This window comes from Castor canadensis, chromosome 13 (genome assembly GCF_047511655.1).
Source record: "Castor canadensis chromosome 13, mCasCan1.hap1v2, whole genome shotgun sequence".
Taxonomy (NCBI): domain Eukaryota; kingdom Metazoa; phylum Chordata; class Mammalia; order Rodentia; family Castoridae; genus Castor; species Castor canadensis.
In genome coordinates this window covers 10,667,783-10,684,719 of record NC_133398.1, presented here as the reverse complement: position 1 = coordinate 10,684,719, position 16,937 = coordinate 10,667,783, and the positions used below count along the sequence as shown (strand labels likewise).

The 16,937-nt window shown below is 38.3% G+C and overlaps 1 protein-coding gene across 2 annotated transcripts in view; it reads right to left on the bottom strand.

Moving 5' to 3' along the window:
• Positions 1-16,937, bottom strand: part of Nr6a1 (nuclear receptor subfamily 6 group A member 1) — a 209,277-nt gene that overhangs the window by 170,614 nt on the left and 21,726 nt on the right. For both annotated transcript variants that reach the window (XM_074053226.1, XM_074053227.1), the window contains exon 2: positions 5,620-5,661. In XM_074053226.1, coding sequence (XP_073909327.1) covers positions 5,620-5,661 — 42 coding nt within the window. The remainder of the gene's footprint in view (positions 1-5,619; positions 5,662-16,937) is intronic.

Genomic DNA, 16,937 nt, shown 5'->3' with positions numbered 1-16,937 from the left:
AGGATATCCTGTTTTTTGACAAGGCAGGCTTGGATTGCAATCCTCCTACCTATTCCTCTAGCACAGCTGGGATTACAGATGTGCTCCACTGCACCTGGCTTGTTCATTAAGATGGGCTTTCACTAACTTTTTGCCTTGAAACTCAATCCTTCTAATCTCCAACTCCCAAGTAGATGGGATTATAAGTGTGAGAGATGATAGCCAGTCCTCAAGTCTCTTTTTAAATGCTTGTTTACCTAGATCCTTGATGGTATATCAGTATCTGAGGATGGCCCCAGGAAAACCAAGACCCTGCCTGAAAAATAACTAAAACAAAAAAAGGGCTGGGAGCCTGGCTCAAGTGGAAGAGTGCCTGCCTAGTAAGCAAGAGGCCCAGAGTTCGAATCCCAATACCATTAAAAAAAAGGTCTGGGACAGCAAAAATTTCAAATATGCAGCATTTTCAAAAAGGTAATGGTCAGATCTTAAATAGTACAAATTTTTTCCTCAGCACACTTTCCTTTATACCTTATTACTAGTACATAAAATCCATAATCTGAGTATTTGTTTTAAGTAGAGAGTTAACTTCTTTAGTGTCCTAATAGATTGAATAAGTGAGTTAGCAGAAGGCCATTTATGTTACTATACTGCTGTTTGGAGGAAGTGGGCCAAATCCCCCAAAAGTTAACTAGACAGTAAAGACAATGATGGCCCAAATGGTCAGAAGTACATGGCTCTGTTCCTGTGACTGTGCTATCCCTGTGAACCACAGTAACTTATACTTGCTAACAGCTGGAATGATGCAATGACTCACTTTTATGTCATTGAGAAACACAGACTAGTTTAAATAAATAAGATGTGGTTACACAGATGGATATGGTGGTTCACACCTTTAATTCCAGCACTCAGGAGGCTGAGGAAGGAGGATTGCAAGTTTAAAACCAATCTGGGCTACACAGCAAATTCCAGGCCATAGTGAGAATGTTTCAAAATTCACCCACCCCAACTCCCAAAAATTGCAGTTACAACAACCCATTAGTGCAAATGGACTGAGAATTTCAACATTGTAACAGTAACCTTGAATATCACACTTGCCAGTGTTTACCATTTGGCAAGCATTGTTTGACCCTTTACATACATTACTCCATTTAATGCTCTCACCATTTCATAGATGAGAAAACTGAGGCAGAGAGATTAAATAACTTAACCAAGATTACAGAGTTAATAAATACTGAAGCCAAGTTGAACCAAAGCAATCTTGAGCCAGAGTCCATGCTCTTAATTTGGAAGATTTTTTGCTTGTATGAAAACTTCAAGGCTCGTGTAGTTGCTCAAGTCTGTAATCTAGGAGACTGAGATTGGGAACATCACAGATCAAGATTCGCCCAGGGACAAAGTTAGCAAGACCCCCCATCTCAACCAATAGAAGCTGGGCATGGTATCGTGTGCCTGTCATCCCAGCCATGTGGGAAGTATAAATAGGATTGTAGTCCATGCTGGTCAGGGCATAAAGCAAGATTCTATCTCAAAAATAACTAAAGCAAAAAAAGACTAGGGGTGTAGCTCAAGTGGTAAAGCATCTGCCTTGTAAGTGTGAAGCCCTGAGTTCAAACCCCAGTCCCACATTAGAAAAAAGAAATAGGAAAAAAAAAAAGACCTCAGACACAAACTAGAAGGAGTATTCTCAAGTGAGAAACAGTGGTTATTTCTAGGTGGTAGGATTAGGGATGCTTGTATTTTTCTTTCAGTGTTTTCCACTTTCTTTCTTTTAATTAAGCTGTATCAGGGTCCTCACCCAGTTGATCGAAAACAACTTAAAAAACTTCTAATCAGTTTAACATTAAGGTGTTGCTTTCCTGGAGATAGTATCCTTTGAACATCAGACAATATAGTCAATGCATGCCAAAAAAAAAAGTTCATCTTTAACTGTGCAAACTTAAAATGACTAGTTATTTTACTCAATGTTTACTCTTGATGTAATTATTTAAGGAGATTACAAAATAAGAAATGGACTTCATTATATACAGCACATAAATTCAGGAATACATTTGCTGAAATAGTAAAATACAAAAGTCTGACTGGGGAAGAACAGCTGCTGCTAATCCAACTATTTACCCTTTGACCCTCTATCTGCCCAATAACTGAACAGTACCAATTGTTTCCCTGTAGTATGTGTTGTTTATAATCCCTGAGAGGCATGAAAGGAATAAATAATTTGGCCTAGAAAGTTGACAGCCTTTATTGGAGAGCCCCTTGTCTGCAGGACAGAAATCAGAGCAAGCCACAGGTCCCTTTACTGTTCCTGTTTTATAGCCTAATTGGCCCCCAAACATAAATCAATTATTTCGCCTGTTTTAAGCAACAATGACTTCTATTCTTCAACTTCCCTTGTATCAAGTCATCCTTGTTCTCTTGCGTTTTACAGCTACACGGCGAACACGATGGCTGAGGAAAAAACTCGGGGAGCAGAGAAGAGTAGGGTTATTTGGAAACAGAAGCACAGAAAGGTTATGCTGTTTTGAACTTCTCTTGACCTTTGACTGCCCTTGTCCCTAGCTTATGTTAATGGGCATAGTATAAGGCCACTCCTTGTAGAAATGAACTTAGCCTGAACCTGTGCCGTAACATTGGACGCCAGGAAGCCCAGGAATCAGAGGAAGCAGCCACACTGAACAGCAGCTCGATAATCTAAGCAGGGCTGCCCATCTGCTCTACCACAGAAAAAGTAAAAATAACCTTCTGAATTAGACAAAGTCAGGCTTTCCTCAACTAGTTCTAACATATCCCACCTGCTATCCCAAATCTGCTGTCTACCACCATTGCCAAACCCAAATGGAAATTCGCTGCAAAGGTATTTCCTGTTACAAAACAAATGTGAACAGGTTTTCCCCACCAGGAATTTGGTGGCATGGAGACAACAGAGCTCCTAAATTGTAAAGATACAACAAAGAGAAATTCCTATTATTCTCAATCTAATGTGCAAAAGTCAAGAGGTATTAACATAGTTGTTATTCATTCCCTATTAGAATCCATAGAATTTGCAGTGTCAAAGCCATGCCAATTTAATACAACATGCAGAGCCTGCCTCAGTCTTGAGGCTTCCTATAACTTGGTAGGGCTAAGCACATACATTTGAACCCCAAAACTGATACAGAATGAGATATAAAACTTTACTTTTGCCTATTTACTATTATAATAATCAAAGCCTTATGAGTTTCTTCAAAGAGAAAGAACAAAAGTGCTACTAACTTCCCAAAGATAATACAGGTGCTACTGAGCATACAACCCACATCCACTAAGTCTAATTTTTAAAAGTAAATCTTTGGTGACTCCCATGCTATACTGATATATAAAATTATGCTCATTCTCATGGAATGGAAAAGTCTGTAATTCACCATATTTAGTAAGAAGTCAAGGCAGAAATGTTAAAGGAGCTAGGATTACTGGGTCCAGAAAACAGAATAATTCAACAATAACCTTTATGAGAATACAAAGATTTTATATGTGAGTGTATATCTTTTTCTTAGCAAATGGTATGACGTATTTTCAGCTACTACCAAGTACATAAAAGGAAAATAAGCCTAAGTAGGATGTGCTAAATTTGAGATTTATAAAGTGTCTTTTCAAATTATTTCCAACAGACTGTTAAAACACAAGGACAGGAGCTATACTTAATCACTTGCACAACCCTGGAGCCTAGAACTGGGCCTGGGGAAAAGACAACACACAGCACTTAACAAACTGTTTGACTATTTGGTATGTTTCATGTATAGCTGTGTCAAAGATTTCAAAGTGTCTTCTTGTGTTCCTAGTGTTAAAAAAATGTTTCTAAGAAAGGGCCATGACCCAAGAGAATAAATGAATTTAATTTTTCTCCTTCTCCTATGTCTACTCATAAGAGAATAACAGAGAGAAAATCATGTATTCACCCACAGCTACTGGAATATGGGGGCTACAGACGCAACACCAAACTGATTCTGAACTTTCTAACTTTCAAAAACATGAATTAGGGCTGGGGCCATGGCTCAAGTAGCCGAGTTCAAACTCTAATACCGATTAAAAAAAGAAAGACAAATCTAATTCCCTGGTGTAAATAAGCATCACAGGACTTGTTCTGACAATAAGTATTAGTTTAATATACATGGATATTTATACTATTAAGGTATATGGGAAAGTATGTGAGAAGGTCCGTATTCTGAGCAGATATGAGCCAGGAAAGCAGAAAGGTGAATTTTATTACTTACTTTAACATGATCCTTGGTAACATGACCCTTAAAAAATCTTAAAGCCAGAAAAATAACTCTAGCTAGACCATCTCACTAATCTAAATTACCATTTTATCTTTTAGCATTATTGCAAAATAAGGTTCATATACAATGGATATTTTCATGTCACATTTCTAACAATAACCACACCAATTTTGGGAACACAAGAAACTCAAATGACTAGTTACGACCAAGATTTACCTAGTTCTGAAAAGCAGCACTTAACTAGACCTTGAAATGGTCGCTCTCATCCCTTAACCTGACGCAGAGCAGGAGTATGGCTCAAGTGGTTGAGCACTTGCCTACCAAACTTGAGACCCTGCCAGGTGCTGCTACCTCACGCCTGTAATCCTAAATACTTGGGAAGCTAAGACTGGGAGGATCACCGTTTAAGGACAGCACAGGCAAAAAGTGTGTGAGACCCATCTCCAACATAACTAGAGCAAAATGGACTGGAAGCATGGCTCAAGCGGTAGAGTGCCTGCTTTGCAACTGCAATGGCATGAGTTCAAACGCCAGTCCCATCCCCCAGAAAAAAGTGAGACCCAGAGTTCAAACCCCAGAATCATCAAGAAAAGAACGTAGATTCAGTGCCTTACAAATTAAGCCGATATAAAATATAGCATGTAGCTGGGCACCAGTGGCTCACATATGTAATCCTAGCTACTCAGGAAGCAGAGATCAGAAGAATCTTGGTTTAAAGCCAACCTGGGTAAATAGTTCACAAGACCCTATCTTGAAAACACCCATCACGAAGAAGTAGGGCTAGTGGAGTGGCTCAAGGTGCAGCCCTGAGTTCAAATCCCAATAGCACAAAAAAAAAAGCACATGTTTTGCATATGTGGAATCTAAGTCTAAAAATAGTAATAATAATAATAATAGGAGATGAGCTTTGTTTAACGGGAGGGAGACAGAGGTTCAAAGTGTGCATTACATATGTATGAAGATAACATAATGAAACCCACCAAACACTGAAAAAAAAAATTTCTAAATGAAGCATAATCCTTCTTGAAAATAAACTCTCAAAACAGTCAATATGAAGTTATGAGTATATGGTTATCCATTGTACATACATCAATGTACAATATCTGTTGTTGCTACTAGTTCATTGGAGGATTGAGAACAGAGCAAGGAAATCAGTATTAAATAGAAACTCCTATTAAGTGGTTAGATCTGGCCATTGAACAATATTAGGAAAAGAAAAAGAAAGCATAATTAGAAAAATAAGAGTGCCATCCCATAACTGTAAATTGAAGTAGAATCTGAGAACCAATTAAACAAGGCTATCGATAATACCTTAAGTTACACATTTATAAGTGTACATTTTTATTTTCTTACCAAAAAACATTAGGTAACATTCAGAACTAGAACTTACTAGTGCCTGGATCAAGCTCTGTCAATTCATCCTGACAGAAACCTAAAGAGAAAACAAGGGGATAAAAAGATTATGACTTGTGAAATTACTCCAAGCTGACACTTTAAAAAAAAAAAGCACAAATGTCATATAATGGGAAAAATTCAAACTCAGAAGTCAATTTGGGTTTGAATCTTAGCTCTAACATTTAGCTACTGTATATTCCTGAGTTTCCATTTTATCACCTTAATATAAAAACAGAAATAAGAGCAACTTACAACTCTGTTCTGTTGTAATAGGATTACAAGAGGTACCAATTTAAAATCTTTAGTACATAGTAGGAATTCAATAAAAATAACAGTAATTATGAGTAAGCATGCCAATGTCAGTTGGAATAAAAATCCATAGGAAAATTATAGTTCATTTAATACCTGCCATGCTCTACTTAATGTTATCAATTCTTTTCCAAAAGAAAGCAAAATAGGCACTTACAATAAATATAAAACAGGGTGATTTTATTTAAAATTGTCACAGATGCAGAAAAATTTTCTCCCTTTTTTTCCCTCCAGTACTGGGGGTTGAACTCAAGGGCCTCACACTTGCTAGGCAGGCGATCTACCACTTGAACCATGGCCCAGCCTTTAGATCATGAACATTTTAGCTACACACAAATGCAAGCAATTCTTCCATTAGTAAGCATGCTTGTGCTATTCAGGCTGGGGGCAGGGGGTAGCTCAGTGGTAAAAAGTGTGCTTAGCATGCATGAAGCCCTGGGCTCATGGTGGTGGCTCAATCCCCACCATGAACGAAATACTAAGTATGCTGTTCAGATTGGAATCAACACCTCTTAAAGCGCATTTCATACCCAAAAAGCCTGAGCTACATTTGTCTTGACTGATATGGAATTATCACAATGGAAAGAAATCAAGCACAGTGATGGCAAACACAGTAGGTCCTTTATACACAGTTGAAGAAAGTTATTTTTTTTTCCTTGAGTGACTGCCTACTTTCTCCTACTAGCTTTCAACCCATCCTCAGTTTAAATATTTCCTCAAAAAGCTTTCTCTGGCCTCCTTTCCCCTTATCTCACATATAAAGTCAAATACCCAGGTACAATTATCCGTAACACCTGTGGATATTTATCCATTGCCCTCACCAATACAGAATTACTTGTTCAACGTCTGACCCTGCAATTAGACTGTCCCATGAGGGCAGGTACCTGGTCTTTCTTATTCACATCATATACCTTTCTCTATCATGAGCCTAACACACAATAGATGTTTCATAAACATCAACTACATTGTGTCAACAATAAATTCTAAACTCATGAGGCAAAACTACAATTAGAGGAATATGAGAGCCTCTTCTGTCATCTGAGCTGGGTAACCAAAGCCAAACCAGCAACGAACAGTCATGTGGGAGAAGAGAGGTTCAAGTAGCAAGTGGATTGTTTAAACAACTTTTAAAACCCTTTCCAACCCTGGGCTGCTTTGGCCACACCACTCACCAAACATGCAACATCCTTTCTTGTCTTCCTGTGCTCCCTCTTCCTCCACTTGGTTAAAAAAGTATTTACCCTTCAAGATCCAGTTCAAATATCAACCACTAAAAGGAAACATGGAAAATAGAAAAGGCCTCTCCAATATTCAACAAATGATAAAGAAATGATTTAAATATCTGCCTCCTTCACTAGGTGGTAAGCTGTTCAAGGGTAGGAACTACGCCCATACAGTTGCCAGTATATTACAGAAGGTACTCGAATGCAAGATGAATTAACTAGAAGACACACCCTGCTCCTAGATCACAGTCTAGTGGAATAAAGTCATAGAAGCAGATCTGTATCTAACTTAGTGTATAAAAGGTCAAATGAGGAGATGAATCTGAAACACTAGAGTCTGATGTTGTGGAAGTAGCTGAGAAGCCTCATCTCAGAGTGTCTTTAAAGCCTCTCTACATACAAGGAATGGGAAACACAATAGCCATGGAGAGATGTCAGATGTCTTATCCATTCAGACTATAACAAGATACCATAAACTAGGTGGCTAACCACCAACAAAAATTTATTTCTTGCTTACTGTTGTTATAAACCACCGTGAACTTTTTAAATTTTGTTTCAAAGGGAAAAAAATTATTTCACACAATTCTGGAGGCTGGGAAGTCCAAGAATAAAACATTGCAAACTCAATGTCTACCTGCCTTCTGGTTCATATATGGGTACCTTCTTGCTGTGTGCTCACATGGAAGAAGGGATGAATATTTTCTTTAGGGTCTCTCATGCAAAACTTAATCTCACTCATGAGAGCTCTACCCTGATGACCTAATCACCTCCATCTTCCCAAGTCCCCAGTCTTAATATCATCAACTTGGGAGCTAGAATTTCAACATATGGATTTTGGGAGGACACAGACATTCAGACCATATCACCATAAGAAAACAACTCATCATTACACATGGTGTTGAATATTGAACATCATGTCAGAACTAAATGAAAACAGGCATTTCCTTAATACAAATTGCCCTGAAAACAGGATGAAAGCATAGGAAGACAGAAAAGTATAATGGGAAAGTTAGTCTCCTGCTAAATTCTAACTCAAGCCGCTTCCAGTTATATAATCTGTGGCAAGTCACTCCCTCCCTGTTCAGGGCCTGAGATTCTTGACATTAAATAAAAGGACTATACTAGAGGTATCAAAAAAGGACAAAGGTTTTGGCTGCTTAATATGCCTTCAAAAAACAACCAACACTCTGAACTCGAAGCAAAAAAAAGAAAAGAAAATAGTTAAAGTGAGTATCTATTGCTTTTACTTGCCTAGCAAGCATTCCTTCCTTTTTCTGGTAAAGGTACCCTGATTTTTCTTTGGAAACTTATCCCTCTTTCACTTCAACTCCATATGACCCAAGGAATATTGACCCTACCCTTGTTTGTAACATGGGAACAACAAAGCACCTATCTTACAGGACTACTAAAAAGATTAAGTGAGATAAGCTTTACATAATATTTAAAGTTAGAGCTCAAATATGTGAGCTATCTACTAACTAATCCCTAGGACCCATGCGATTCAACACTCTGTGCAGGCAAAGTGTACATTTATAGAAGGGGAACTTCTGAGTCATTCATGATGGGATGGAACCTAACATTACTAACATCACTTTAATTACTTGCTCTTATCGTTGAACCTTTTTTGTATTTTCAACTTTTAACTTGTTTGATGTAATTCCAGATGTTTGCTACTCCCTAAGTAAAAGACTCCTTGTATTTGCCCTAAAAGAGATTCATCCAAGGGTCACAAAGAGCCTGGATTATGGAACTCAGTCAGTATGTCTGTATTCCCTCCATGCAGTTCTGAGACCACTGACTACTATTGTCTCTAGTTTGACAGATATCACCAGTTCAGGAGGCCTGAGGAGATACAGAAAGCAAACTACAACATCCTAATGACGTCAGTGTAATGGACAGATTTGGCTACCATTCCCAAACAGAGCATACCCAGATTCTCAGCAACCAGATCTAGCTAGTAATTATTTGTAACTAGGGCTGTCGGTGAGGCTCAGTGATCTGGCAATTAACTAACATTCGTGAGGCCCTCAATTCAATCCCCAGCACTACAAAAATAAAGAAAGTGACTAGAAAAACCTAAACCAGTTCTAGACATAACCACAATATAATTTAATCAGTTTTCCTCAATTAAATTCAACTCAAAGGCAAAAAAAAATCAGTTATTCAACAGAAAGCAGACTTCTAAGCCCCATAAATGTACAAACTCCCAAAACTATCTGCCTCACAGATTACAAAACATTAAATAGATTAGAAAATATTCTCAGAAATCCAGAGGTTTTGTCTGGTGACCTTAAATTGCTTTCAAAGAGAAAGACAGACAAGAAACACAGATTGGTTCCTAAAGTATCACCAACTTCAGCATATACCCAAGCAATCTGAAATAGAGTTTATATTCACTTACCAGTTTAATTTGGAGACAGATGCATATTGAAAGGGCATAAGGATGAGTTAGTTAGGTTCAAATCCTAGATTTACCACAATTTCTGCTTCATTAGCTACCCTAAACCTCCTTCCTGATTGGGGATAAAAATAACCATCTTGGGCACTGTTGTGAGATTTGTGAGTATATGTAAGTCACCTATCTTAATGCAAGTGATCACTAAACGGCTCTAAGTTTAGGATTCTTCTTTAATACAAAAGGAAGTTACAAGCTGTTCTGCAAATAGGCATTTGACAAAAAGAAAAAAAGATCAGAGTCCTCAGACTGTAATTGGCTATAGTGACATATTAAACCATTGATCTCTTATTTCCTTGATATTCTGACTACAAAATCATGTATTTACCACAAGAGCAGCTTAGGTTCTTGAGTATTTACTTTCAAGTGTGAACAAACAAGGCCTTACAGATAGTCTGTCAACAAATTCAGGCCTGGAATACAAACTAACTCTATAATGCATTTTACAGAAAAGCAATCACTACTGTGGGAACGTTTTAAACTTGACTATAGGAAGGCAGCATTGTGTATAGAGCCTTGGATCTTGATTAGAATTAGGACTGCAGCCCATAAAGGTGAGATCCTTTAAAAGACAAAATTCCCCAGGCACGATGACACACATCTGCAACTCCAGGACTCTGGAGGCTGAAGCACCAAGACTGTGGACTCAAGGCCAGCCTAGGCTAAACAGCGAGACCCAGTCTCAAAACAAAGCAAAACAAAAAGGGTAAAATTTTGTAACATCACACCTTTCCCTGAAACAGAAATCATATATATCCTTCATGATCTGCTACCATTTCAATTTTATCTCTGGCTTTTCACCATATTCCAACCAGTGTACTCTGTACTCATAATTAACTGTATCATGGCTCACTGAATTCAGTATGCCTCCTCTCCTTGAGCATCCTATCTTCTCACCTGAGCCCACCTTTACTCACCACTGAAGTCAGAATTCAAGTAAGGTCTTAGGTCCCTCCAAATACATATACTTCTCTCTCACATACACATATGCACACAGACACATGAGTGAACTTATAAGCTTTTCAGGGACCTCTGCAAGATTTTTTTTTAAAAAGACAGAAAACTGGTTTCAAACTCCAAGAAGCAAACAATTTATTTAAATTTAAATGTTGAGATATAACATTATCCTACCTAGACTACTGCAATTTGAGTTTTACATAGTTTCAAATGTGAGGCAGAAGGTAAAACAGGGCTTCTAAGAATAAGAAAGCCAACTTTGGGTTAAAGGTCTTGAGATTGCTTTGATTAGTTCTGTGCCCCTCTTCTATGGCCCCATGGCCTTCTGTGCTTTCTGTACTACATCATGATCAGACCCCCAAGAAGCTGAACTCCTAGAACCTGAGTTTAGAGAAAATCATTTTCAGGGCCCCCAACATAAAGTGAAAACTGTTGTCCCATGTACTGATACGTAACAATCACTTCCTGGTCCTTTCTAGACCAACCAGTTCTAGTCAGTTCTGAGTTTCCCCATCTGTCTTGTCTCCCCTGATCATCTTTAGGTTCCCAACTCTCTGTCTTTCCTTTAGTCAGATCTAGTCTTATCCCCAACTCTGTCCCCAGCCTCAGGCCTAAGGTATGTTCCAGAAAAGGTTTCAGAGTAAAGGTTTGAAGAACTATTTCTCCAAAAGACAATGGCAGTAAATAACATTGCCATCACTGTTAATTTCCTGCCAAAATAATGAATTCCAGAAGAAAATAATAGTTTCACTAAGCTCAGCTTTCTAAGTCTAGAACAGTACTATTCATTAGGAACTTTTATAATGACAGGAATACCATGCATCTACACTGTCCAATACAGTAGCCACTTTAGCCTCCATTTCTTTTTATTTATTTATTTTTTTTCATTGTACCAGGGTTTGAACTAAGAGCCTTGCTCTTACTAGGCAGTCACTCTACCATTTCAGTCATACCTTCAATCTTTTTTGCTTTGGGTATTTTTTGAGACAGGGTTTCACACTTATTCCTGGGCTGACCTGATCCTCCCAGTTTTGCTTCCCAAGTAGGTGGGAGGACAAGAACCCACCTCTATGCCCAGCTTTTATTGGGTCTCTCAACTTTCTGTGACAATCCTACTGATCTCTTACTTCCAATTACCTAGGATTACACGCATGAGCCACTACACCTAGCTGAATTTTTAACTTTACCTTCAATTAACTTAAATAGCCACATGAGGCTAGTGGTTATTATACTGGACAATTCAAGTCTACACGCTGTCCCTCCTAAATTTGTTAGGCCACATGTTCTGGATTCTGCTGCAGCTTTTTAAAAAAAATGTAATATGGAAATGTTTAGTGATATTATTTACTATACAACTTAAATATCTAATTTATAAATGCAGTTATAAGTAGCTGTATAAGCTATTATCAGAATAAAAGATCCATCAGCCTGCAAATCAGTCACCTATTCCTTTAAATGTTAAGTACCCACGTTGAAGCAAGCATGAGACCTGGAAGATACAAACATGAATAAAACTGACCCAGCTATTGACAATGAATAGTCTAGAGGGGTACAAAACAGACCAACATAACCACAGAGCCCAATAATGTGAATGTACCTAATGCCACTATATTGTGCACTTAAAAAGTTAAAATGGTAAATGTTATGCTATTTATATTTCACCAACAAAAAACCTAGGGGGAAAAAGATCAAACAACATTTTTGAAAAAAAATAAATAAAAAACCTAAATGAGAACCTATGGACAAAATACAAATGGTCAGTAGTGTGGAGTGGTAAGAACATAAATCTTTTTTTATCAGCCACAGGTTTGAATTCTGGCACTATTACTTGCTAATTGTGTTGGCTTAGAAAGCAACTTCTCCTCTCTGAGCTAATTTCTTCATTTGCAGAATTGTGAAAATTCAATGATTCAATGATTTGCACTTAAGGCTGCAAAAGTGCTCAATAGCTGTGTTCAATATTAGTGAGAGACTAGGTGTGGTAGCACATACCTATAATCCCAGATACTCAGAAGAGGCTTCAAGGCAAAGGTTAGAAAGACCCTATTCAAAAACAAAACAAAACCAAAAGATAAAGAACTGGGGGCATGGCCCAAATAGTAGAAGCAGCAACCAAGGGATCAGGGGCATGAGGAAGAAGGCAGGTGTGCATTCATGAGACAAACAGGCTATATGAGAAACAGAGTCCAAGGAAGCAGCACATGAAAGGAAGGAGCAGACAGCAGAAGCAGAATGTACCTAGAAATCCGATTTGACTAGAACTCCCGCAGGGCTGGATCATAAACCTTTAACTGCCATACATGAGGAGTGTGTAGGTTGAATCCTTCCCACAGTAGTCGCATACATTTACAGTTTGTCAATACCAGTCCAACTCTTAACTACTTCAACACAATAGGCTCTAAAATTTAAACCACGAAACTAAAATGCACATGAAGTTCTTTAAAAAAAAAAAAAAGCCAACACACACATGGCAAACTACTACAGCCCCTTAAATTCTATGAACTCTTCCGTTTTTCAGGGCCTTCCTCCACCTCCATTCATTTTCCAGGTTTCTTGTGGTACAATGAATGGCTTGGGGAAACCTTCATTTTCTTTTTTCCTGAAACAAACTAGCTAGCTAGACCACCACCTGCCACATAGCCAGGTTTGCAGCCTACAAGACCACTTTTCTTTGGGTTGGCTGAGTGTTAAATTCACATCTGCCCCTCATGTCTTTACCTAGCAAGTGAGGTGCCACTTGGGCCATTAGCTTTTGTTTTCCACAGGCAATCTGATAAACCACCCTTCAGAATAACAGAAAATGCTTTTGAATACAGGTACATGGCACTGTGAGTCCATACAGCAAGAGCTAACTGGCCCTTCTCCACCTTTATAAATGTCAAAGTCATGTTTTTAAAAACTGCAACAAAAACAATGACCTCTTCCTAATGTCATTTTCTTAATGTGAAATCTAAGGAGTTTAAAAAAAAAAGCACACGGGGACGCTAAAGGTTCTTAATTATATAACTTATTATGCCTACATACTTGTTCAGCATAGATGCAGTTTATAACAAATGTCTATATTTCTATGAGAAAATTAGTAACTTCCATCTGATCAACCTCCATCAACTTGTGTATCATTTTTCAGGTTTCCAGCTTTGCAATTATAGCCTTGAAAGCAGGGTGAAGACAGAAAAGCCATCCTAAGATTATGACATTTCAATTTTAAAACGTTTTTAAAAACACACAAGAGTAGTGCATAGCTTCAAGGCTGTGGCTACAGAATCTGAAGGTGAAAACAGTTTAGGAAGGCAATTGGGTCTGATGAGTCAGAGGTCATTAGTGTTTCTATGGAAAAATAGTACAGGCATTTCTCAGAAAACTGCATGTCCTGATAAGCCTCTGACATTTTTTCATTTTCAATTTTTGGTTCTCCGGAGAAACAAAAGTGACTGATGATCATTCTTTATTCATTTATGTATGCATTTCAAAATGCAAACATAAGAAAATATACAAAATAGTTTGTCAGTTGCCATTTTATTGAATTTTTACTACATGTTAGGCATCAGCTTGATCTCTGTATAAACTTTGTGTGTGTTACTGGGGTTTGAACTCAGGGCCTTGCCCTTGGTAAGCAAGCTGTCTACTACTTGAGCCACACCCAATCTTATGTGAATTCTTACTAAAATGTAATTGCTCTTATCTCCACATTACAGGTTTAAAGAGATTATTGAACACCATTATGTGAAACACACCAGAGAAACCAAAAAATCTAGGGCTAGGGCTATATGTAGCTCAGCAGGAGAGTGCCTGTGAAGCCTGCTCAAGGTTCTGAGTTCGATTCCCACCACATCCCACCACAGAGAGGGAGAGGACGAGGGGGAAAGGAGGGGAAAGGAGGGGTTAGGGAATGAACAAGAACTTCTATTCAGAACATTTTAGCTAATAAAACCATGTATTTGTGCAGTGCATGCTTTGCAACATCCAATAGAGAGCAACAACATTTCTTGTGATGTTCAAGAAATACATCACACCTTAGTTGAGACTATTTACAAGCCTCCTCTTGAATAATCCAAGATGCCCGGTAGGAAGCAGCTACTAGCTTCTTTTGGAAAAGTATAAATTGTTCTCAGCAGAGATAGGGAAGACTGACTGAGATTTTTTTGATCATTGTCACTTCAAAGATTAACTGAAAAAAAGTCTTAACAGACCAAGGAGTCTCTTTGAATTTGGTTAGAGTGCTTTAGAAGTCATTTCATTAAGTACCCCATAGCATCCTCAACAGATGGTTTGATGGAATAGTAGTAGCTCTTTTCGGGAAATCCATTAGTAAGAAGCAGATGCAACTGAAGAGATGACCCACACGTGGCAGAATGTCCCATTTTCTTGCTCTCTTTGAAAATCCCCATTTTATAAAAATGGAACATGGTAGTATAAAGGGCCTTGAAAATGTCCCTCCAACCAACCCTAGAAAGCTATCCTAAGAAAAGGGACAGAAATAAAGAAAAAGTACAAAACTGGAAGACATGTAAAATTTCAACCACAAGGGAATGATTAAATTCTGGTACACCTACTTAGAGGAGTATTTTGTGAACAATATAAGCTTAAGAGTTTCTTATGGGCAAATACCATATTTTAAAATATGGTGTAAAACTATACTCTCTGAATGAGTTTAGCTATATCCTAATACCTACATATGAAAAAGCACATTTTAGTCTATTCTTTCCTGTGACTATCTCTGAATGTGGACATTATGGCTAATTTGTCTCCATTCTACTTTTCTGATTAATAAAAACAAACACATGGTTAAGAAATCCAAGCTGAGCACAGGTGACCCGTGCTTGTAATCCTAGCTACCTGGAAGATCAGGAGGATGGCAGTTCAAGGCAGCCCAGCCAAATAGTTCTCCAGGCCCCATCTACAACACAACCAGAGCAAAATGGACTGGAGATGTGGCTAAGTGGTAGAGTGCCTGCTTTGCAAGTGCAAACCCTAAGTTCAAACCCAGTACCACCAAAATTTAAAATATATATATAGCACCACATAAATACAAATAATACTCCATAACAGGATTAAGGGAGGAAAAACTCCGTTTTTCTTAGATGCAAAAGTTTCCTATATTTAAAAATTATATTAAAAAAATGTTTACCTTATACTTTCAATGGAAAGGGAGCTGTGCTAGATTACATAAGGGAAACAAAGGTAAATAGAGCTGGCTACCCCCAGATTTTTAAAACTTAATAGAGAAAAGAAAAAACTTACCAGATACAAGGAATTATCCAATAAATGCCCTAATGAGACACAAATAGCAGTGGACAAACAGTACTTATTTATGGCTGGACATAGTAGCTCACACTTGTAATCTCAACTACAAGGGAGGTGCAAAGCAGGAGGTTCGTGGTGGGAGGCCCGCTGGGACAAAAAGTTAGCAAGACTCCATCTTGACCAATAAGCCGAGAGTGGTGGTACACACCTGTGGCCCCAGCTATGCAGAAGGCCACAGCAAAGGATCATAGTACAGGCAGAACCAGGCAAAAAAGCAAGACCTATCTAAAAAAATAACCCAAAGCAAAAAGGGCTGGAGACATGGCTCAAGTGCAAATCCTTGAGTTCAAACCCTAGTATGCACACACCAGAAAAAGCACTTCTTTCTTTCTAAGAGAAACTAGAAACAACTTGATGGCAAAAGTGGCAAGCTAGTAAAGAAAGTAAAGAAGAATGCAATTCAGACTAATGAATACACTCAGTCTAGCCAGGTATACTGTGGTGGTGCACAATAGTGGTCCTTGAGAGGCTAAGGCAGGAATATCAAGAATTCAAGGTTAGCCTGAACCACATAGTGAGACCCTGTCTCAAACAAAACAAAACAAAATTTTAAGAAACCCTCAGTAAGCAATTCATATCTTTCAGAGTACCTACTGTTGGCAATATTTCCCAAAAATGTGGTCATAAAACAGATAGAAATTATATAGCCCCTGTCTGGCATATTCTCTTCTAAATGAGGGGCAAGAAAGGCCTACCCAGGAACACACACCACCTTTTCAAGCAGCTTGGATAGTCCCATCCACACACATGGTTTCACCTGAACTTTTCACCTGATGATCATCACCCCACCCCAGCAAACTTTAAACTCCAGATGAGACTGTCTCCTGAACCACAGTATCTACCAAGCACCCTCCTATAGGCTCCACCAAATTCAAGATGTCAAACTGAACTTACTATTTTTCTCTTTGAAACCTGCTCCTCCTGTATTACTCATTCTGGTTTCAACTACCAACTCTCATCCCCCAACCCAGAGATCCCCAGGGATCTTCCCTCCTAGATTCCTACTTTACCACCTTTCCCAAATTCCCCAGTCAATCTAATAAGTCACCAGGACATTTGCAGTCT